The sequence below is a fragment of the Balaenoptera ricei genome, chromosome 11, assembly GCF_028023285.1.
Source record: "Balaenoptera ricei isolate mBalRic1 chromosome 11, mBalRic1.hap2, whole genome shotgun sequence".
Taxonomy (NCBI): domain Eukaryota; kingdom Metazoa; phylum Chordata; class Mammalia; order Artiodactyla; family Balaenopteridae; genus Balaenoptera; species Balaenoptera ricei.
Genome location: NC_082649.1, coordinates 75,730,060 through 75,753,697, shown reverse-complemented (window position 1 = coordinate 75,753,697; position 23,638 = coordinate 75,730,060). Strand labels below are relative to the sequence as shown.

Below are 23,638 nucleotides of genomic sequence, written 5' to 3'. Positions count from 1 at the left end.
AGGTAAATGAAAACAACCACGGTTTTAAAGACCCATAAAAGACACTATATGTAACAGAAATGAACTCTGCCTGTGTTTACTATGAGGACCTATTACTCCTTTATGCTCCTCCAGTGGATTTTAAACTCAAATGACTGCTACCACTGCCTGCTAAGGAGCAAGTTACAGGAGGGAAGGAGCAATTTCAAACACCTGCCTCAGCAGGGGCCCAGACCGCCTCCCTCACCATCTCCCCGTGCCTCGGTCAAACAGCTGACCTGGAAATGGGGCTGCAGACCCCGGCCACTGCTATCCCAACAAGGAGGCTCTAAAGTCACACTTCCATTTGGCCCGGCACACCCTCATCCCCACCACTCAGATCCCCAGCCTAAAGGAGGGAAACTCAGCGGCCCCAAAGAGGAGGAGATGGCTGGCGGAGGGCAGAAATGGATGAGAGGGTCCTGAGTGGTCTCTTTACTCCGCCGGCCCGACGTGGGCCCGGGAATCCAACACCTCCCCCAACTCGGAGTCCCTTTCTAGGGCACCGCCGAGCCCCTCCCACTCCTTGGCCCAAGGGGCTGCGGTTCCCACCCTCGACCCCTCCGGACTTCAGCGACCGCTTGGGCCCCGGGGACCCTGGCCCAGGAACGACGCCACGCCAGAGCCGTCTCGGCCTGGGCCGCCGACCCCTGCCCCGGGCCCCGCCCGGCCGCCCGCAGCCCTCTCAGGGCCCGGGGCCGCCCCGCGCCGCCAGCCCGCCCGCCCGCCCGGTGGGCCGCGCACCGTGTGGGACTGCAGGCTCTGGCTCGCCTCGATGGCTGCTGTCAGCGGCACCGTGTCGTCCAGCAGGACCTTGCTGGCCGGCGGCTTCTCCATGAAGGCCATCCCGGAACGCCCGTCCACCACCGCCTCGGGACCAGGGGCAGGAACCAGAGACGCCGACTCCCGTCGCCCGCCGGGATCCGCCGCCGCCGCCGCTGTCAACACGCGCCGCCCCACGCGCCGCCGCCGCCCGCCGGGCCCTCGGGGTCCTAGCGCCGACCTTCCCCTCCGCGGCTGCTGTCAACACTGGCAACCCTTTACGCCGCCGCCTCCCGTGGGTTCCTAGCGCCAAACTGTCGCAGTCATCGCTGCCCTGGACCCGCGCCTCCAAGGAGCCGCACCGCAGACCCGGTACCCTTAGCACCGGGCCTCAGATCTCGGGGCAATTCACCCTAAGCCATCATCACCTCCAGAGGTCCTCAGAGCCGAAAACACCACGTCTGGGGCCCTGCGGTCAGGATCCCTCAGGCGCAAAGATCCCAAGCCTCTCGCTGATGGGCTTTTCGCATTAGGCCCTCAGAAGCGGGACTCTCAGTCTCGACACCTTTACACCTGGACCTTTCCCACTCAGGCCTCCCAGGTCCAAGGACCCTAAGACCCAGAAAAAAAGGGGCTTCAGGATGTGACCCTCCGTCTGTGCCCTGCAGACCCAGAAACTTTCTAAAACAAACCCCTCAGATTCAGGTTTTATGGGGAACTCGTGAACCTGGCTCTTCAGACCCAAGAACCTAACAGCTGGGCCCTCAGGATTGGACCCCAGAGTTGGAGCCCTAAGACTCCAGCACCCTCAGACCCAGAGCTCTTTGAACTGGGGACCCTAAAAATTGGGTATTGGTCCACAAACTCCCAACCTCTACCCTTTGCCCCAGCTCTTAGCTCAGCCCACAAGGCCTTCAAACTTGAGAACTCTCAACCTCAGGCTTGCAGTGGTCAGTCCCACTGTACTGGCTCCAAGAACCTCAAACCCAGAGCCAGAGAACTCTGCCACCAACTTCTCAGCCCCAAATTTGCCCCATCTGCCTGAACCCAAGGCCGTAATCCTGGCCCACCCACAGTGCTGTCTCCCAGGGCAGCGTCCCAGGACAGTGGAGAGAGTTAGACTTGGAATTAGATGACCAGGATCTTCAGGGCTCCAGGACTTACCAGCTGTGTGACCTTGAATTCGTTACCCAACCTCTCTGAGCCCCAGTCCCCATCTGCAAAATGGAGATAATACTTTTTGGAAGGGTTGATATGAGGAATGCAGTAGGATGGGAAGGGGCTCAGCACATAATAAAACCTCAGACAATATTAGTTTCTTCCTTCCCCTACAGTTCAGAATGGAAGTTTCTAACTCTTAAATTTATCTTCCCTAAATTTCTACATTTCAGACAACAGAACAAAATTTCTTGGAAACACCACCACCGCAATCTGACATCACAGCACAAGCCCAGACAGTATCTAAAGGGTACCCTCCCCAGATCTCAAGCTTAAGGGGACTGTTGGGCAACTCCAAGTGGCCAAGTAGCCATGACAGACTGACTTAGAGGCCAAGACTCAGTGGAGAGAGAGATATGAAGAGGGAAACATGGAACTTCATGATTACATCCTAAAATAATCAAAACTCTTCTGCATTCCATGTTTGTCCCAGTGTGTTTAAAAGCAGCATTCTATTAAAACAAAACTATATATCACTTAGGAAGGGTTCAACTTTTTACTTCCATTTCTTTAAGGCAAATGGGTTATTTCATTACCAGAATCACAGAAACCAAAATTCTGCTTTAATCATTATTCCTATCATGTGGGCTGATCAAGACAAGGCTCTTCTCGCATACCGCTGGTGGGAGTATAAATTGGTCCAACCTTTCCAAAAGGCATTTATGCATTCAACAATTATTTACTGAGTACTTAAGCATGTAATAGGCCTGGCACTAGGAACTGGGATTTGACAACACATATCAAGGGCTTTGAAAATGTTCTCACGCAGTAATCCCACCTCCAGGAGAGTATCCTAAGGAAATAATCAGAGACAAGTGCAAATATATAGCACTCAAGGAAATATCTAACAGTAGGAGATTGGACAAATCATGGTACAATCATAAACAGAATATTTTGCAATGATTAAAAATGAGATTATCAAAGGATGTTGAATGATGTTGGGAAATGCTCTAGATATAACAGTAAGTAGAAAAAAGCAATATATACATTTTATGATCCCAAGATTTAAAAATATATTTTAGGAAAAACACCAGAAGGAAGCCCACCAAAGTATTAACTGAGGGTCTCTAGCAAGTGGAATCATGCTTTCTATTTTTTTGTTTTCTTGCACTTTTCAAAATGTCTCTAGTGAAGATATTTGTATGATTAGGAGAAAAATAATGGTATTATATAACTGAGTTGCAAAGGTCATCAAGTGACAGCCTGTTGTCTTCCTATGAAAACAAAACTGAGAAACCATATATTTGATGAAATGAAGCCACAGACTAACTCTCAATCTAGCCTTTCTCATTCTCTAGAAATTTTTGACTAAAGTAAGCCTCTCAGAATAAATACTAAATAGATCCTCTGGAGACCTGGCCCCAATCCTATGACAGTCTCGCTATCCATTTGGCTTTTGAAGTGGCTCATACTGAAGGTGGGGCAACTCCCCAGTCCAGAGCTGATCTGAATCAAATCAACTTTGCTTCCAGTCTCATGCTGGGTAAAGCAAATGAGGTATGCTGTACCTTAGTTGTTGCCACATACACTACTCAGGGATGGCAGGGGGAAAAAAAAATTTACATTCTTGTATGTTGCCAAATGTTTAGATGGCCCACAGGTTGTTTATCTAACAGCTTGACATTTGGCCAGACTGACTGGAGATAATGAGTTTTAGTGAGGTTGCTTCTAGACCTGGCAACTGCTCTACAAATCAAGACATAGAAGCTTGTGAAAAACTCAGTGCTTCCTAAGCAGCATCCCCTCCCAACTCAGAATGAATTTTTCTTTAAATATTCATGATCTGGATAAATCAAACAACTCACATTTGATCTTTCTTACTTCCCTTACGTGTTATTTTCCATCACATCACAGAGGAATTTTGCTCAGCGTTTATAAGGTCATATGAACTGTGGCGTACCTAAGAGCCACCCTAAAAATTGATTATAGCCTAGAAATCGACGGCTTGTGGAGCCTTCTATTAATCCTGTTCTATTTATGTAGTGTCCACATTTGTCTTGGGTTTTCTTACGATTTTGCTCCAACTCAAAATTTCTCTGAAGATGTCGAGAATTCTAGTCTCTGCTGTGTTTATAATCCATATGAAGAAAAGCCAAGAACAAAGGAAGTGAAACATCTGGGACACTGGAGATATTCAACTGCAGCCCAAGAGTAATTCCACAGCACTTGCATTCTGTTCAAATAGAGCCAGTTAATAAATTATGCCAGTACATGAGGCATTCAGAGTGGCACAACTGCTGAGTGACTATCAACCTTTGGTAGAGTATGTTTTAATATAAAAACTTAATAGATGTAATTTAGTAGCTATTTTCTTTGGGAGTAAATTGGTCTCTTAATCATACTCTGAGAACATAGAAGAAAAATGACTAATAATTCAGCACAAAATGAAAACCTGTGGTTACCTAAGAGGTACGAATGTGCATTTAGCAGTTTCTTCTTTTTCTAGCTGAATACACAAGATGAATGGTGGCTGTGGTGAGGCTTTCTCCCTGCTGCTACTTAAGATTTGCTGCTCAGAAAAAGAAATGAGTGGCACTTCACCAATATGGAAATGTTTCTAATAGAATATAAAAATCTGTTAAGCAATTTTCCAGTACATTAGACTGAAATTGCTTAAGATGGGTATATATTTCTGTGGCAATCAAACATTACATAGGGCTTCCCTGGTGGCGCAGTGGTTGAGAATCTGCCTGCCAATGCAGGGGACACAGGTTCGAGCCCTGGTCTGGGAAGATGCCACATGCCGCGGACCAACTGGCCCCGTGAGCCACAATTGCTGAGCCTGCGCGTCTGGAGCCTGTGCTCCGCAACAAGAGAGGCCGCGATAGTGAGAGGCCTGTGCACTGCGATCAAGAGTGGCCCCCACTTGCCACAACTAGAGAAAGCCCTCACACAGAAACGAAGACCCAACACAGCCATAAATAAATAAATAAATAAATAAATAAAATTTAAAAAAAAAACATTTCTTATGTAGTATAAAAAGAAAAAAAATGTTTAAAAAAAAATTACATAAATTGAAGTCTTATAATGCCCCTATGTGGAAAGTGCTAGTACAATTTGGCCTCATATTTTATGTCAGTACTTTTGTACTCACTTCCACTTGTGACCCTGTACAGTCAAAGCCACTTCGCAATTACCTGGGAGAGGACTTCCTGATTTGAGGGTCACCCATGTTTTCATTAGAAGAGTCATTCTTTCTGGCAACTTGTACAGAGCTCAAAATGAAAAAGCCAACCAGCTAGTTTTTGTTAGTCAGCTTTAACAGACCATGAGAGGTCTGAGAATCTTGGCTCTGAGTAAAAATAACAAGTCATCGTGTACAGAGAAGTATCCCTAACTTCTTGCCTGCTTCTCTATTCCAACTTTTTACTGGTTTACAAAGATCACTGGCTTACAAAGAAGACCATGACATCTACTGAGCACAAAAAAAAAAAAAAAAAAAAAAAAGGAAATGCTCATATTGAGAAGCTACTTTAAGTTACAGAGTATTAATCAGCTATCTGCCAGATCTGACATACATCCCTCCCCACCATACTTGACTTGCACATGATTTTTCATTTTTAGAATAACTCTTTCAGTAATTCTTCTCTGAAGACAAATAATCACTGAATGTCAGCTTAGAAAAAGTGTAGGCAATAGGTATGGGTAGAAGCCATCAAGTAACAGCAAAGAGGAAAACACCACAACTGTAGCAAGGGAATAAGATCTAGAACATTCTGAATATAAGCAGAATTATACAGAATGGTGGTTCCAAATGCTTTACTGCCACATAACAAGATATCATTATAGAAACTGACAGTGTTCCGCTATGAGAACATTTTAAGACCCACAGGGTGATGGGAAAAATGCCCTGGAGCCAGGCAGGGCTGTTTGAGTCCCAGCTCCACTGCATACTACCTGTACAACCTTGGGCAAGTCACACCACATCAGTCTGCTTCCCTGCCTGTAAAATGGAACATTAACTTCATAAAACTGTTTTAAGGATTAGAATTAATGTAGAAAATTGGCTTATCATTGAAAGAATGGTAGCTTATAGTATTAATGATTACATTACACTCTACTTAGGAACCCATGCTTCAGGACTGCTGCTAAGTCCCAGAGAATGAGTTCTGCAGGAGTATACAGTCTTAGTATCAAGTCTCTATTTTGTGACTCAAGTTCCCCATTTTGTTTTTCAATGTCACATCAAATTTTTGGCATGTATAGTGTTTCACCTATAAATACACCTTCTTCAGGTGGATCTAAACCTGCACATGCTGTCCATTTTGAAACTCATGATAATGGCATCCTTGCTTCTCACTCTGATTTTGGTATTTTCATCTCACCAACACAAACTAGAGTATGGTACAGTATTAAAGTTTAAAATACTCTCTTTATTTATACACATCACTGCCCTCTAGTGACTAGAATAATTCCTTCTAGTAATCTAACTGATACCCTTGATGTAAAAAAATAAATAAAAAATCTAGTTACTCATCCACCAGCAGAAAGAAAAAATCTTTTTCCAGGAAATGTTGGTTTATGCAACCAATTAAACCTGATCTTACCTTCCTGATCAAAGCATCTAGCTGTGGTCTGAGCCACCATCTAAAGCTACAGAGCACAGGTGGACCACCTGTATGTTCTACTACAGATTCTTGTCTTAATAGTGTTGGCTATGTTGGGCATGACCAGTTAGTAATAACACATAGGCACATTTCCTCTCTAATACCCATCAACTCTTTTAAGAATTTGGCCTCCACAGTGTTCCTTAAATGTTTTACCTTATAATTTTTTAAATAAAAGCATATATTATTTATATAAGGGGGGGGACCCCACAGTATTTTCAAGGGAGAGATTAAAAAAATCTGGATTACTAAAATAGGAGCTTTGCATTCAAGATCTATTCCAAGTTTAGAATACCAATAGAGATTGGCTGACATCCTGAAAGACTGGTCTGTTCTCTAACTTTTGGCCAGTTAGCACCAAACTCAGGAAAACCTCTAACCTTATTCACAGAAGAGAATGGGCAATAGTAGTAGCTACTGTTTATAAGCTAAACTATTTGTATCTGTCACCTCCAACAATCCCGGGTGGTAGGTGTTTTTATCCCTGTTTTATACATGAGACCAAGAGAGCTTACATAACTGAGTCCAAATCTGCACATAAGCCCTCCTCCGATAACAGGAAAACCAACTGAAGGGCAAGTGACACTGAACATTGAACAAATTACCATCTTGGTGTAAACAGTAACAAATTACAATAAACTCTGACCCCGAAACTGCTGAAGAACAGGATCTAAGAATATTTACTGGTAAAAGATAGGTGTTCAAAGATGACCTATCTTCTATCATTGCCTTCAATAATTAAATGCTAGCTAGTTATAAATTCAGTGAGAAACTTATTCTACACAGATATAGGTAGGTTTACCTTATCCAAATGCAAATCTAATCAGGTTTGAAATCCTAAAAGTAGAACATTAAGCTAAATGATAACTCTCCCAATATTTTTTCAGTTTTTTTTTTTTTTTTTTAATGGCACCTCATGGGAGCCTGGATACAATGTCCAACCTTAGAATCACCTATGATTTTCTTTTTTTTAAATTAATTAATTTATTTATTTATTTTTGGCTGCATTGGGTCTTCGTTGCTGCACACAGGCTTTCTCTAGTTGCAGAGAGCGGGGGTTACTCTTTGTTGTGGTGCGCGGGCTTCTCACTGCGGTGGCATCCCTTGTTGCGGAACACGGGCTCTAGGTGCGGGCTTCAGTAGTTGTGGCACGTGGGCTCAGTAGTCGTTCCTCACAGGCTCTAGAGAGCAGGCTCAGTAGTTGTGGCGCACAGACTTACTTGCTCCACGGCATGTGGGATCTTCCCGGACCAGGGCTCGAACCTGTGAACCTTGCATTGGCAGGTGGATTCTTAACCACTGTGCCACCAAGGAAGCCCACCTCTGATTTCCTCTAGTCACTTTATTTTTGGTTTTTTTTTGGCTGTGTCACACAGCTTGCGGGATCTTAGTTCCCCAACCGGGGACTAAACTCGCACCCACGGCAGTGAAAGCCCAGAGTCCTAACCACTGGACCATCAGGGAATTCCCTATTTTTTCAGTTTTAGAAACCTAGACAGATGATAAATATACTTAAGCCTGTGTGAAGCATAAGGCCAAAGCATAAGTGGACAATGGAACACCCCTCTACCAGCTCCCCTCCACCAATGTGGGTTTATGGGTCTATCAGCCCCTCCCTGGTAAAGAACAGCAATCCCTGTTTTCCTCAGAGGCTCTTCAATAATAGTAACATTGATGCCTGAACTTGCATCTTTAAAGACATATTTCAGGATGTGGGAGCTTCTGGGACCATAACTTTAACCCAGCCTTCCATAACAGTCTTTTTACTTTCTACTACAAAACATGACACTGCAATAATAGCAAGGAACCGCTTCAACTTTTTCACTTCTGCAGAAGCTAAAACAACTTCCCCAACATATAAAGGGGCTGGAAAGTTAATTTCCTGGGAAAGAAATACACAGCCTGGCCCTGGCATTTTAGTACCTAGGAGAGCTGAAATAAGTCCATTGATCAAAACTCCATGTACAATCGTCTTTCCAAATCTGGTGTGTTTTGCAAAATCTTCATCCAAATGCACAGGATTGACATCCCCTGTTAATTCTGAGAAGATAGCCACATCCCTCTGTGTGAAGGCCCTACTGAGTTCAGCCCGGTCTCCAACTCTGATGTGCACATGCTGTAAGTGCTGCCTGTTTAGCACTGCTTGGTTCAGGCAGATACTCCTCTGAAGCCTACCCCACCAAAGGCAATGGCTGGAAATTACTGGGAACATCTTCAGAGATCTCAAATTCCATCAACAGGAGCTTTTAGGCTGCTTCAGTCTTCAAACATTATGCTGGCACCAAAATGTACTTTTGAGAGTGAGGAATACTTCTGAAATTGAAGACTATTCAATTCAATACTAGTTCTCTACTGTTACCAGATAATGCAAGGAGAAATGGAGAAACCTATAAGAGAAAGAAAAAGTTTAAGGCAGTATCAGGAGAAAACTGTACTGCAACACAGGACAATGTAGAAACATGCCCTATTCTATAGGATAAGCCGAACTGAGGCAGTAGCATTTTAAAGAGCATCCTGAGAGCTAGCCTTAGACAAATAAGTGGTCATGATAAACTCAGAAAGAGCATTCCAATACATTAGGAGCTAGGCATTAACCAACAAAAGTTAAGACTTTTCCACAAGTGTTCCAAGTTTTATCCCCAAACCTCCCCCATACAATTTAAAACCTAAGTGCTTTGTCTCACATTTTTGTAATTAATAAAGCCCTGAATTTTCCCCTCCCAGCTGGATGATGTTAACCACACTAGATTTATGCAAGCGCCAAAATGAGACACATATTAATAAGTAGTTTGGTCTACTACTCAGCCTCATTTGGAATATGTGAAGGAATGGTCTTTACCTGAATCACTCTGAAAGCACATTTCTTGCCTTTATAGGATCCTAACAGGGTCATAGAGCTCCACAATTTGACAAGACCACTACGGAAAGATCAAGAAAGCGTAAGTAAAGATTTGTCCCTGCAACATCTCCCTAGTACTTTTGTTTGTGATGGTCCAGAAAGTAGTTTCTACCGGAAAACCTATTTAAAATGAGAAAACTTTAAAAATAAAAGCACAGTTATGTCAAAGGCAAAGAAAAAATTGAACCTCAATCAGGAATGTTTCTAAAATATACACTTCTGAGTTTGCAACCATGACTATCAATTGGGAAACACTACAGTTGTAAGCAAATCACAAGTTTGGCTCTCTAGGGTGTAAGTTCCTGGTGGATGAATGTTCATACTCTCCCCAATTTAAACTTCCAAAAGCTGCTCGGAGTTCACAATGACAAAATTCTTCTCATTCTCAGAAGAGAGCACTTTTGCTCTTTTTTTGCCATCCGTCTCTCTGCTCTGTTAAACTAGAAGTGTTCCACTGTCTGTCGTACCTGCTGCATATTCTCAAGATGGCTGACAAGGTCTTCTCTTCATAGGTTAGAATGTCCAAGGGTAAAGCAGCATCAACCTAAGTATGAAATAATGCTGTTAGCAGACTATTATTATCATCATTACTCTTGAACTCTAATAACTAATTCTGTCAACTGCTTTTCTTCTCCAAAAAATCAGTATTTTATTTAATGGTGCTGGAGTACTGGGCCTGCTTTTTTATAACTTCCCCCTGCCTGGAACATTCTTCCTGTACCTCTTCATATTGCTAAGGTCTCTTTACCCTTCTCAAGTCTTCGTTTAAATTGCTCCTTCCTTGATTCCCAAGATTAAGCTCAACTGCTTGCTACACTCTTTCACATACAGGACCCACAGACTTCCTATTTCAAGATACTCATCATTCTTGCCATTAATTGTTCAACATCGTTTCCTACTAAAATAACCAGGACCATGAGGCAGAAGCCATGTCTGTCTGTTTACAACTACATCCCCAGGAACCAGGTTTTATACCTGACATATAGAGGGTGCATGGATTTTATTTTCTCACACTTTTTATTTTGAAAAATTAGAGTCACATGAGATTGCAAAAAAAATGTGCAGGAAGATTCCACGCACCCTTCACTCAGCCTCCCCCAGTGTCAACATCTTGCATAACTACAGTACAATATCAAAACCAGAAAACCGAAATTAATAAATCAGAGCTTATCCCAATTTTGCCAATTATACATGCACTCATATTTGTTTACACTTATATATGTGTAGTTCTATGCAATATTACCATATAGGTAATTTAATTCAAGTATTACCATTATCAAGATAAAGAGCTATACCATCACAAGGCTCTCTCCTTCGACCCTCTTTACAGCCATACCCACCTCTCCTCCTCATCCCTAAACCCAGGCAAACACTTATCTTTCTCTAGATTATATAATTATGATAATTATGTTATTTCAAGAGCATTATATAAATGGAATCACCCAGTATATTACTTTTTGGGATTGGCTTTTTCACTCAGCATAATTCTCTAGAGATTCGGTCAATTTGTCAGGTGTATCTATAGTTTGTTCCTTTTCATTACCGAGTATATTCCACGGTATGAATGTACCACAGTTTGTTTAACTATTCACCCATTGAAGGACACATGGCTTATTTCTATTTTGGGGCTCTTACTAATAAAGCTGCTATGAACATTTGTGTACACGTTTTTATGTGGACATAAGTTTTCATGTCTCTGGGATAAACAGACAGGTATGCAATTGCTGGGTTGTACGGTAGTTTAAAAAAAACTACCATAGTTTTTTAAAGGAAACTGCCAAACAGTGTTCCAAAGTGGCTGTATCATTTTACATGCCCACCAGCAATGTATGAGTGATTTAGTTTCTCTGCATCCTCACCAGCATTTAGTGTTATCACTATTTTTCATTTCAGTCATTCTCCTAAGTGTGTAGTAATGTGTCATTGTGTTTTCAATGTGCATTTCTCTAATGGCTAATGATGCTGAACATCTTTCCATACATGTGCTTCTTTGCCAACTGTACACCCTTTTTAGTGAAATGTCTGTTCATATCTTTTGCCCATTTTTAAGAATTTTTTTTGTATTTTGGCTGCGCCGCACCATGCCACGCGGCACGCAGGATGATTCCCCAACCAGGGATAGGACCCGGGCCTCCGCAGTGAAAGCGCCGAATCCTAACCACTAGGCCACCAAGGAACTCCCACTTTTGCCCATTTTCTAATTGGAGTGTTTGGGTTTTTTTCTTTACTATTGAGTTTTATGAGATCTTTATATATTCTAGATATTAGTCCTTTGTCAGATATGTGGTTTACAAATATCTTCCCCCCAGTCTGTAGTCTGTTTTTTAGCCTCTGAACCAAATCTTTTGCAGAGTAAAAGTTTTTAATTTTGATGAGTGCTTGACAGATTTTAATTTGATAGAATATATGTATCAGGAAATAATTTCCTGAGAATCATCTGTCTTTGTTCTCTCTCCAAAACTCTACTTGTTTTCAACTGAATGCGAAAACAGACTACTCAAAGTGCTGGTCTGTGATAAGGAGCTGCACCGGAGTGGGAATCAACAGTATCAGTGAGCACACCGTTTAGTCCAGCTCAGGTTTTTTCACTGGAGACTGTCTCAGTAAAGGAAACGGTGTGCTCATTTACATTCTGGTACAAGCCACAATAGGCAAAAAACTCCAAAAAACCCCAGCAGTTTGCAAGGTTGCCAGTCTATACCATACTTTGAGTTGCACTACACTAAACATTTGTCTAACAAGTTCTTGTCAACTAGAAGGCATATGAGAACAAACCTACACAAAACTCATCACTTCTGAAAGTCTGCTTCTGCAATTTCAAATGTGGTTTTAAAGTTTTAAAATAATGTTGGGAAAAGTGTCCTTTCACTATGTCTTACAAAGACCTTAGGAGTGTTCAAACTACCAAGTGATTCCATACCTCTCCAAACAGGTCCTTCAGGGCTGAAATAAGCAGCTGTTTGAACTGTGCAGCATTCAGTCCAATGCCATGATCTTGAAATTCTCTGTAAAAAATATTTTTTAAAAAATGCATTGCATTAAATTTCATGCTATTCAGATTCATAAAAAAGCAGTCGAAAATAAAACTCAGGAGACTGAACTTACAGGTGGACTTTCATGTAGTGGTGCTCAGAGGGATTTTTGTAAACTATTCTTTCATATGTGGCAGCTGGGGCTGGCATCTTTTCCAATGCTGATCACACCTACATGAAGGGGCAAGGGGGCTAGAAATTACCAAGATACAAGCTATTTTTCACTTTTTTAATGAGAATTTGACCTATATGATTTTTTAAAAGAACTCTTAGTACCAAAACTTATCTAATTCTGGTCAAACTGATGTTACCCATAGAGAAACAATGGAAGTTTCTATATTTTATATATGCCAGACCACCGTACTCTTATTTAATCCCAGCAAACATTTTCCCTTACTGAATACCCAGCTCTGTGCTAAACACTTTACATGACTTAGGTCATGTCTTCAAAATGATCCCATGAGCTAAAAGCTATCAGTACTGCCATTTTTGAGAAGAGAACACTGAGGCTCAGCAAAGATAGCTAACACCTGCCCAGAGGCACACACAGAGTCCAACCACTCCTGAGCTGCCTCAAGACCACTCTGGCATGATGCCTATTCATGCAAAAAAAAAAAAAAAAAGTAAAAAGCATAAAGGAGTAAAATCTGGGACCAAAGACTCTCTTCTTATTTACTCTCAGTCAACATAGAACATTAACAGAAGAATGAGGGGTGGTAGTTCTCCTGGCCTCCCCCACGTTGGATCTGCCTGTTCTCTGTCTAGAAGCCAGGCCTGTACAGGGCTATTTGGCAGCCTTGCAAAAGACTGAGCTTAAACAGCAAAGGTCTTAAGAGGAATTCTGGAATGGACACTAAAGCCATTTCTAACAGATCTGGAACTTTCAAGAACTCAGAACATGCTAGTCCCCCCTGTAGAGAATCCCTGTCCTTTGGCTCCACTCCTACCTCACTCTCACTCTGGATAGCTTCTACTCATCCTTCAAATTTTAGCTTAAAGTTCATCTCTTCCAGGAATACTGCCTCTTCAGGGAGGTCTTCCGTGACACCCTAAGTTAGGTTCTCTTGTTACACAATCTCTTAACATTGTCTATTTGTTTAACATCTGGTTCCCCCACTAAAGGGACCAGGAAACTGAGGCTGAACCAAGGAAAGGGACTTTTCCAAAGTCACATAGCTATAGACCAGCATTTACAAAAACCTCTCTGGGCCCGCTTCCAACGACTCCCAAATGATGACCTCAAGAGAAAATGAGAAGTCAGGGTCAAGTAGGTACACCCAACCATCCATTCAACAAACACAAATATTTACTGAGTCTGGCACAGAGTATTCAACACTTTCTGAATACAGGATACAAGAGTATCTTTGGTTTCAGAACTGCAGCAATAGTTACCTGGTGCTTCTTTCCCCATCACCAGAGTCTCCCCGACTAAAGGGGCAAGGAGAACGGGACCCTCAATCATTCCATTCATTGTCCGGCACACGATAGGTGTTTTTTAAGTGTTACGGACTACCTTAGAGGAGTTGGCTGCTTGAGATAGGAGAGTGAGACTGCACTGGGGCTTAGGATGCCAATAACAACAAAGACTTCAGGACTACTCTGGAGATGGATAATGGTGATAGTTGTACAACAATGCGAATGTACTTAATGCCAAAGAACTGTACAGTTAAAAATGGTAAATTTTATGTTATGTTTATTTTACAAAAAACAAAAAAAGACTGAAGGAGCAAGTGTTTATTGAGCAGTCACCTCTGACAGGGCTGAGCCTCAGGGTTAGTGATAGCTCTGCCCTCTGCAGGTTGTCCTGAGACTAAAGGAGATGATGCTTGTGAAACCCTCCCTACAGCCCGGCATATTCACCAGGCTCACCAGGAAAATCTGAGCACTTCCATGGTGGCTGTCATCATCATCTTTGAAGTCAGCCATTTTGGTGGCTGTAGGGATGCTCATTACCTGATCTACTAGTAATAGGTGTCCCTGCTTCCCTCCCCAATCTAGTCTCTACAGCAGCCTGAGTGACCCTATTAAACACCATCCAAGTCACATCATTCCTCTGCTCAAAACCTCGCAAAGATCCCCGTTTCACTCAGAGTAAAGCCAAAGTGTTTACAGCCGTGATCTGTACCGCTGGTTCCTCCCACCACCTTGACCCCACGTCCTACCGCTCTCCCCTGCTCAGTCCCACCACACAGGCCTCCTAGCTCTTTCCCTCCCGCCTCTGGGCCTCCCTCCTACTTTTCCACATGCTGTAAATACTCTTCCTCCTGATAGCCACATGGCTCATTCCCTTGCCTCCTTCATGGCTTTGCTTAATTTCATTCCTCCATTTATTCCAGTGGCATTTAGATCTAATGTCATCGCCCCCATGCCCCTGCTCTACTTTTTCCTCATAGCATTCACCACCCTCTAACATAACTGTGAAATTCATTTATTCTTTATTCGTACTTCCCTCCCCCGCCCTATTAGAATATGCATTCCAAAAGAAACAGGCATCTTTCTGTCTCGTTCTCTGATGTTTCCCGAAAACCTAAAACAATACATCGCATACAGCAAGCATTCAATATATAACTTTGGGACCAAGTCAATGATTTAAAAAAAAACCAGAACCCTCGATCCCGTACTGTTGGGCACTTAAGTCGTTTTCAACGTTTTTCGACTAACGTCCGCCATTGATTTAGCGCCCACCTGGGGGCCGGGCGCATGCGCTCTGCACACGTGACCCGTTCGGTCCTCTCAGCCGCCCTCCGCGACTGAGACCGCGTTGTAGAGAGGCCCGGGGAGTTTCGCGGCCCAGCCTCGCCTGCAGCCCTTGGCGTCCGCGGCCGGAGCGGTAGGTACCTCTGACCGCTCCTCGCTGCCCGCCGTCCCTCCGCCTTGCGCATGCGCCCCTGGCGCGCGCGTCCATACGTCATCAGTGCGGCCAACTGAGCCCACTCCCGGAAAACAGCCGCCCTGCTATCCGCCTACCCGCTCTCCGTCGGACTGGTCTGCCGCCTCCCGGACTCCTATTCCCTGCAAGAATCCACCAAGACTTGGAGCTCCCCCGAAGCTGGCGGCCCGAACTCCAGGGTGTTTACGTTTGGCTCCTCTGTCCCGCCCCCGGATGCGTGACGTCTACGGAGGATATGACGTCACCGCGCGAGGTTCTCCTAAGGACCCAGGCGTGACTCTGAATCTGAGAGTCGCCATGCTTAGTGCCCTCTAGTGCCCACGCCGCAGAAAGCCGTGTGCGCAAATGTCTGCATAGGGTAAGGGACTCAGGGCATGTTTATTGTGCCCGGGAGCGTGCTTCGTAATCATTTATCTATGCCTTCATTCGTTCAAAAAATTTATATCTAGCGTCTCTTCTGCTGAGCATCTCCTAAATAAAGCAGTCTCCAAGGACAGAACCGGTTCTCAGTGTCTCTTGTGGCTCTCAGCGCATAGTAGGTGTTCTGTCTGGGTTGACATAAAAAAACCCAGATGGTCCTATTTCCGAATGTAAGCCAAGTTTCATCTATTCGTTTATTGAGTAAGTACTTGCTGAGCCCCTATTATGTGCTAGGCACTGGGAACAAGACGATATGGCCTCTGCACTTGTGAAACATATTGTGTGTATTCAACAATCAAGTGCTTACTTTGTGCCAGGTACTATGCAGAAACCTTTATATATGTTATCTCATGGAACTCTCACACAGTCCTAAAGTGACTATTATTACGATCATCCCCATTTTACAGAGGTGGAAACTGAGGCACAAGAGGCTAAGTTACTTGCCCAAGATCACACAGTTATAAGTGGTGGATTGGGCCATCTGACTCTAGATAATTCTCTCCACACTGCACCGTATTACCATCAATTTTGTGGTATGAGTCAGGGATATACATGGGAGAGGGCCTCGGGGCTGCCAAACCTTGAGTTGGCTCACCACTGCTATCCTGTGTCTGGCACTCAACTCCTACCAAGTCCCCGGAAAACTGAGTTCCCTTGACAAGTTTATGATTAGTCTCTCTAACCAAAACTTTATTCCCTTTCTTGTTCCACCCCTATTCCCCTCAGGATTGAAGGGTAGCAAAGAAAAGGGGGGATTGAAACCAAGCAGGACCCTGTGGAGCCTTCCTGGGTACAAAAGTCCTTCCATGTCTAACTACGAGAGCATTAATCTTGCTTGTTTGAGAATTCCAGGGGCTGACCTTAAGGAGGTGGAAGCAGACCAACCTTGGAGTAAATTACTGATTGAGTACACGTTAAAAACACCAAGATGACGCTGACCAGACCACTGCACGACCCATCTCGAGATGATTATTGGAGCTGACCGTGCTGTTCTGCACGTAGCCCCCTGCTTGTGCACTCCTGAAACTCCCTTTTAAAACCTTTGTCCTCTAACCCACAACTAGGAGATGGTCTCGGACATTTGTCCACCATTTTCGCAGGTTGCTGGCCTCCTGAATAAAACAACTTTTTTCACCAACACTTGTCTCTCGAGTACTGACCTTTCGAGCGGCAAGCAGTCAAACTTGGGTTCGGTACCGGCCTCGTCCAGTTACACATATGTCTGTGTCTACGTGTGCACAAACATACATATATACATAAGTATAACGTCTAGAAGGGTTCCAAGTAGACTGATGGAAGACAGGTGGGGCTGTGTGGAGGGTATAGGAGATGCTCACAATGTTTTAGCATTCGTTTTGTTTGATTTATTTTAAAGTGACAGGGCATCACTTTTATAATACTGATAATTGTTAAATAAAATTCAGGACTTGCCCCCAATGGTCACAAGGCGGAGCCTTGGACCACACCCATCTGGATGCCTCTCCTTCCACCTTGGAAGAACAGACTCTTCCTCAAGATGTCAGCTCCAACCCCCACCCACCAAGGTAAGAGAGAGGGGACAGGGAGTGCAGGTTCACTGTCCCGTATCTGCAATCCTGAAATCCAAGAAAAATCCAGGAACCAAATCTTTCTTCATCTGGCATAATGCTTAATCCGAACTGAGGTTAAGCTCTTTATAGCTTTTGTCCCATTTGCTGTGGATATGCATAGAGCATACAGCAGAAATACGAATGCATCTGATCATGTAAAGCTGCCCCAGATCCCACTGGGGGTGTTGGACAACGTATGGTATACATACAATACCACCTCTGTAAAATCTGAAAATTTCTGAATTCGGTATCACATCTGGCTCTGTGAGATGTGGTAAGGGATTGCAGACCTACACTCACACTAATAGTTGCCCTTCAGCAACAGTTACCCAATCCCAGCCAGCTTTGACCTTGGGTCACTGGGATTGTCACCTTGGTGCCACTTTCTGCCCCTAAGAATCCCTTCTCCTCCTCTCACCCCCTGCTGGAGCTTGGCAGCCTTCTACATGTGCCCTGAGGTTCCCAGTCATTGTGCTGAGGGTTTAGAGACCAAAGATCCAGAAACCATGGAAAGTAAGCTTCCTCCAGGAGCCAAGAGAGAGGGGCTGTCCTGTTGCTCGAAGGACATCCTCTCCCTCTCCCTGACTAGACTTATGGTCCCACAAGACCCTCATCCCATCACAGGCACTGGCAACCCCAAGCCCACATCCTGGTGATCTCCAGCCCAGAGAGCAACACTGGGCCCCAAGGGTAGGTGGGGATACCAGGACAGCAGCCCCAGCACCGCTGCCCTCTGGCCCTGACCGCGGCAGGTAACTTGAGGACATTTCCACTGCGCCATCTGTGACCACTCCCACTGCTTTTTTGCCTCCTTTACAGGAATGGAAGGGTTGTATGAACATCATCCAGTGTGGGAGGGATGAAAGGGGGAGGGAGAAGTGGCCGATGGGAAAGCCCAGTCTGTATGGTTAAAGGAGTGACGCTGGAAGATTTGAAAGATTGAAGGATCAGAAGAGTCAGGTTTCCAACTGTTAAAGAGTGTCTGTGTGGGTGATGGAGACAGACGGGTATGAGACAAAATGATGAAACAGAGATGGGGCAAGGGGTGGGGGAGGAGAGACAGAGACAGAAAGACTTGGAAAGAGACAGAGAGAGACTATGAGAGTTTTTTTAAAAAATGCTCTCGAACCCGGCCTAAGAGTATTTCAGCAAACATTTCTGAAATAGACCCAATAAATTGCTACTTTTTGAAAATTAATTAATTAATTAATTTATTTATTTTGGCTGTGTTGGGTCTTCATTGCTGCGCACAGGCTTTCTCTAGTTGCAGTGAGCAGGGGCTACTCTTCGTTGCGGTGCACGGGCTTCTCATTGTGGTGGCTTCTCTTGTTGCGGAGCACAGGTTCTAGGCACATGGGCTTCAGTAGTTTTGGCTCGTGGGCTCTAGAGCACAGGTTCAGTAGTTGTGGCGCAAAGGCTTAGTTGCTCCGCGGCTAGTGGGATCTTTCCGGACCAGAGCTGGAACCCATGTCCCCTGCATTGGTAGGGGGATTCTGAACTACTGCACCCCCAGGGAAGTCCTAAATTGCTAATTTTAATAAAAGACTTGGTCAACCCAAGTTTATGTGCCTGAGGCACAGTGAGGCCAAACAAACTGAAAGGTCGGAGTTTGGAGCAGAGAAAGGTTTATGGCAAGGCCAAGCAAAGAGCAGGGGCAGCTCATGCTCAAAAGACCCAAACTCTCCAATGGCTTTGAGGGAAGAGTTTTTAAAGGCAACATTTGGGGTGAGGGCTGCAGGGTGGACGACTTTCTTCCAATTGTTTGGTGGTGAGGTAACAGGTGATATTTCAGGAATCCCAATCATCAACCTTCTGGTTTCAGCCTGTCTGGGGTCTAGCGCTTGTTCTCAGCCTGTAGTCACCATCCTCCACCTGCAGGGGGGGTAGGGTGGGGTCTTAGTTCCAGCAGAGCAACTCAAAGATATGTGTCGGATTGTTACGTATATCCCTCCAGGAGGAACTGGGACTGTGTTTTATTACTGAACTATTGTTTCTTGACTGCTTTTACTTTGTTTCTGCATTCCCTCACTTTCCTAATTAGTAACTTCTTGAATCTGCTCTTCAGGAACTCAGGGAAGGCCTAGGAGACTAAAGCCTTTTTCTACGAACAGGAAACAGGGAACACAGAAAGGCTTCTGTACCCCAAGGACTTCCATGGTGGTCCAGTGGTAAAGAATCCGTCCTGCAATGCAGGGGGCCTGGGTTTGATCCCTGGTCAGGGAACTAGATCCCACATGCAGGGGTCCAAGGTGTGACCTCAGTGATCTGTGGTTGAAGCTGCCACACACTGGCCTGGTACAGGCGAGCCAACAGGGCCCCAGGCTCTGCTGGAAATTGAACAAGAGAGCTCCTGCCTGAACTGGTAAAAGCACTGTTTTTGCAAGACACCTTCAATCATTAACCAAGAGGCTTCTCTCTGTTATCTGTGTGAGCTTGGGCGAGACACTTTACCTCTCCATGCCTTGGTCTCCTTGGCTGTAAAATGGGCACAGTGTCCTATGTCCCTTTTAGGGCTGTGTGAGAGCTTGATAAGGTAATGCATGGAAAACGCTTAGAATAGTGCCTGGCACATTTACATGATTCAGTCATGTAATTTACATGATTCAGCCTGGCCTGACATACATTACAATCTCCCAGTACTTTCTGGGGACCTCCTTTGGACAAAGCAACAAATAAGTTTCCCTGGGATGGGGAACTAGAAGATAGACTTACACACACGGGCAGCTCCATCCAATGTCTTGCGTCAGTCACTCCTGGTGTCACTTCTGCCCAGAACAAGAAGCCCAGACTAATGGCAGATTGAGTTCTAAACATTGCTGGTCCCTCAGCCGCTTCAACATCTGCCTGCAGGCTCCATCCTTAGCAGCCTTGACAACCCTGCTCCAGGCAGTGAGGCAAGAGCCCACTTTTGATTCCTGGGGCTTTCCACTCTTACTTCAGAAGCTTCGGGCAGTCTTGGAGGGAGGGCTGTGATGATTGACCCCTTTCTTCTTTCTAAGACCGTCATTAAAGACACTCCAAAGGGCCCAGTGGGGCAGTAACCAGCAGGCTCTTCGTAATCACAAAGGCAGGAAGTGGGGCTCAAGAGGGAGATGTGCTTTTCTGCTTTCGAGTCTTCCTAGCACCGTGGGACCGGAAGTGCAGGGCCAAGAGAGAACCTTGAAAACCCACTTTGCAGGTTTGTCAAAAACAACTCTCGGGCTTCCCTGGTGGTGCAGTGGTTAAGAATCTGCCTGCCAGTGCAGGGGACACGGGTCCGAGCCCTGGTCCGGGAAGATCCCACATGCCGCGGAGCAACTAAGCCAGTGCGCCACAGCTACCGAGCCTGCACTCTAGAGCCTGCAAGCCACAACTAGAGAAAACCCGCGCACAGCAACGAAGACCCAATGCAGCCAAAAATAAATATATTAAAAAAAAAAAAACCTCTCAAGGGACTTCCCTGGCTGTCCAGTGGTTAAGACCCTGCGCTTCCACTGCAGGGGGTGTGGGTTCCAGTGATGCTTTCCAGTGACAGTGGAGTGCTTTCCACCTCCAGGTGGGAGCCGTGTCCTGCAGACCTTGCCCACTATCCTTCCAGGTGGGATGGCCAGCACGTGCGCCTTTCTGGATGACCCCACTGAGGGTGCAGTGCAGTGGCTCCTTTGGACCTGATTCTTAGTTCAACCCAGGACATAACAATTGCTGCATCTAATAGGCTTAATGATCTGGGGTAGGTATCCCAGGTCCGGGGCTTCTTCAGGGACCCCAAGGAAACCATCTCTCCCTACCCAAATCTATCAAGACTGACTCCTCCCAGAGACTTACTAGGCTCAGAATTTTTGGTGAATATGGGAGACTGGAACAAGCAACATGTCAAATATCTACTTTCTTTTCTACTTCATTGATTTTTGCTCTCATTTGTATTATTTCCTTCTATTTTTTTCTAGGTTTGATTTATTTACTTTTTTTTCTAGCTTCTTAAAATAGAAGCTTAAATTATTTATTTTTTAGTCCTTCTTCTTTTCTAATATACATATTTCAGCCTATAAATTTCCCTCTGAGCACTGCTTTAGCTGCATCCCACAAGTTTGATGTCACATTTTCACATCTCTTGTTTTTAAGATCTATATTCTACTCTTCCTTGATAAACTAAAATATTCAGACCAAGTCCTGAATTCCAATTTAAACCACAATGTTCACCAAAGTTCTCACTTTATTTCCAGAACTACATGGCTGCAGACTCTGTAAGAAGATTTGAAAGAGTGAATTTCCTGGGGAGTTTAGGTTCCTAAATGCCACAGAAGAGAGTCAAAAGGAACAGTTTGATGACTCATGCCTTTTGTTTTTGATATATAATTTCAGGACTTCCCTGGTGGTGCAGTGGTTAAGAATCTGCCTTCCAGTGGTTAAGAACCTGCCAGACACTGGTTCAATCCCCGGTCCGGGAAGGTCCCACATGCAGCAGAGCAACTAAGCCCGTGCACCACAACTACTGAACCTGCACTCTAGAGCCCGTGAGCCACAACTACTGAGCCCATGCACCACAACTACTGAAGTCCTAGTGCGCCCTAGAGCCCGTGCTCCACAACAAGAGAAGCCACCAAGATGAGAAGCCCACGCACCACAACGAAGAGTAGCCCCCACTCACCACAACTATAGAAAGCCTGCGCACAGCAACGAAGACCCAAACGCAGCCAAAAATTAATTAATTATTTTTTAAAAATTGATATATAATTTCAATTGAATAAAAATTGCAAACATGATTTCTGGAAATGAAACTAGCAACTCATGCAAGCAAGCTCTTCCAATGCCTGTAGAACAAGCCTTACTTTAAAAAACACATTTTAAAGTTAACAGAACATCTGCCAACGTTGCACTTCATTAAAAGCTTAAAAACAGAAACCAGTAGAGGGGTGGGATAGGGAGGGTGGGAGGGAGACGCAAGAGGGAGGAGATATGGGGATGTATGTATATGTATAGCTGATTCACTTGGTTATACAGAAACTAACACACCATTGTAAAGCAATTATACTCCAATAAAGATGTTAAAAAAAACACAAAAACCAGAAACCACTTGCATGTTGCTGATCTAGACTTATTAAATTTATTTTATGTCATTGCGGTCACTTTTACAGCGGTTTAGATTTATTTTCAATCACATTACTGTTCACAGAATTCACAGAATTCATTAACAAACTAGTATTTTACATCCAAGGGTTTTCAATAGCACAGCAAGATAGAAAAGAGGTGCTTGGGAGCGGAACCCGAGTCTGATTATTTAGATAGATGTCTGGAACATTATTGCTTTATTAGTTCTTTTTTAAAAATAATAAATTATTCCCAGGGAACCCACCCTGCCAGGTGTTCTTTGTACTGCCCCTGTCCTGGGTTCACTCAAGACATACCTGACACAGGGGTGCTGGTCAAATCACCCACCTGTGTTCTCTGCTGCTCTGAGAGCTGGCAAGGCAGAACACGCCCTTCTGTGTGTGTAAATATTTTCTATAGCCTGCCATGTTCCTCCGTGGTCTTGCAGTTGACGGGCTGCATTCACATATGGGACTCTACGTAAAACTTAAATTAGACATAAACAAGAGGGGCTTGGTGAACGGGGACTAACGCTCCTAAAACAGCCACTGAGCATGCACAGGAGAGTGTCAGAAGCAACAGAAATACCTCGAGCCTCAGTCTGTGAGGAACATCTTAAAGAAAATGTCCTCGGTGGTTATGGTCCAATGTGGGTGCTTTGTGACATGAACTTGAAGACTTCTGGGTAGATTTCATGGATGGGTTTTCTTATTTCGTTCCATGTGAATGTGCATTTTGTGAAAAACATCTTGGAGTTTTCCTCGTGGCCCCCGCAGCTCTGTGGATCTGTAGAGACTGGGGCTGGAGGACTTGGCTTCCTCAGGGACGCTGGCGCTCCCACCGCATTTGGGGCAGGATCCCTGAGAAGTGGTGGCTGCGTCAGATTCTGGAGATGGGAGTGGATGCTGGGTGCAGAGTGCAGGCTGCCACTGGGGCCTCAGTCCAGCTTCTTGTCGTTGTCTGTGTTGTGCACAGAAGCTAAGAAGTCGACAATGAGCTTGGCTGTCTTCCTGGGTCTCTCCATCACCACCGAGTGCCCACAGTTTTCCAGGAGCTCCACCTGGCAGTTGGCAATCGACTTGGCCAACATGTCCGCCCCAGACACGTCGAGCACCTGCAGCATGAGAGAGGAAACT

The 23,638-nt window shown here is 44.7% G+C and overlaps 4 protein-coding genes across 16 annotated transcripts in view; all 4 read right to left on the bottom strand.

Moving 5' to 3' along the window:
* Positions 1 to 968, bottom strand: part of PXK (PX domain containing serine/threonine kinase like) — a 76,120-nt gene extending 75,152 nt beyond the window's left edge. For all 4 annotated transcript variants that reach the window (XM_059940045.1, XM_059940042.1, XM_059940046.1 and 1 more), the window contains exon 1: positions 763 to 968. In XM_059940045.1, coding sequence (XP_059796028.1) covers positions 763 to 864 — 102 coding nt within the window. In that variant the 5' untranslated portion in view covers positions 865 to 968. The remainder of the gene's footprint in view (positions 1 to 762) is intronic.
* Positions 969 to 2,544: 1,576 nt separating this feature from the next.
* HTD2 (hydroxyacyl-thioester dehydratase type 2) lies at positions 2,545 to 8,925 on the bottom strand. Its single transcript, XM_059940041.1, has one exon. The coding sequence runs from the start codon at positions 8,815 to 8,817 to the stop codon at positions 8,311 to 8,313; it is 507 nt and encodes a 168-aa protein (XP_059796024.1). The 5' UTR covers positions 8,818 to 8,925; the 3' UTR covers positions 2,545 to 8,310.
* Positions 8,837 to 15,659, bottom strand: RPP14 (ribonuclease P/MRP subunit p14). 5 transcript variants are annotated; one of them, XM_059940040.1, is made up of 6 exons: positions 15,504 to 15,659; positions 12,610 to 12,728; positions 12,425 to 12,509; positions 9,972 to 10,048; positions 9,445 to 9,523; positions 8,837 to 8,992 (listed from the first exon to the last, which is right to left on the bottom strand). In XM_059940040.1, exons 2-6 carry the CDS (start codon positions 12,684 to 12,686, stop codon positions 8,936 to 8,938), a joined length of 375 nt encoding a protein of 124 aa, XP_059796023.1. In that variant the 5' UTR covers positions 12,687 to 12,728; positions 15,504 to 15,659; the 3' UTR covers positions 8,837 to 8,935. The 5 variants fall into 5 exon arrangements, with proteins under 5 accessions (XP_059796023.1, XP_059796022.1, XP_059796021.1 ...); XM_059940039.1 differs by lacking the exon at positions 15,504 to 15,659 and adding an exon at positions 15,222 to 15,432; XM_059940038.1 differs by having other exon boundaries at positions 8,838 to 8,992; positions 12,610 to 12,707.
* Positions 15,660 to 22,488: 6,829 nt separating this feature from the next.
* The window catches only part of ABHD6 (abhydrolase domain containing 6, acylglycerol lipase), a 52,614-nt gene continuing 51,464 nt past the window's right edge, over positions 22,489 to 23,638 (bottom strand). For 5 of the 6 annotated variants that reach the window (XM_059940029.1, XM_059940034.1, XM_059940028.1 and 2 more), the window contains one exon: positions 22,489 to 23,616. In XM_059940029.1, coding sequence (XP_059796012.1) covers positions 23,440 to 23,616 — 177 coding nt within the window. In that variant the 3' untranslated portion in view covers positions 22,489 to 23,439. Of the gene's footprint in view, positions 23,637 to 23,638 lie in introns of all 6 variants that reach the window. The other variant, XM_059940032.1, reaches the window with a different exon arrangement.

What these genes read in the sequence shown, in the direction of transcription:
- RPP14 (XM_059940036.1), bottom strand. Translation starts at nt 15,448, where the DNA reads ATGACGTATGGACGCGCGCGCCAGGGGCGCATGCGCAAGGCGGAGGGA. An exon ending in ATCTTGAGAATATGCAGCAG is followed by an intron (nt 9,524 to 9,971) that starts GTACGACAGACA and finishes ATCTTTCCGTAG; the next exon opens with TGGTCTTGTCAAATTGTGGA. An exon ending in GTGCTTTCAGAGTGATTCAG is followed by an intron (nt 8,993 to 9,444) that starts GTAAAGACCATT and finishes TTTCTCTTATAG; the next exon opens with GTTTCTCCATTTCTCCTTGC.
- HTD2 (XM_059940041.1), bottom strand. Translation starts at nt 8,817, where the DNA reads ATGTTCCCAGTAATTTCCAGCCATTGCCTTTGGTGGGGTAGGCTTCAG.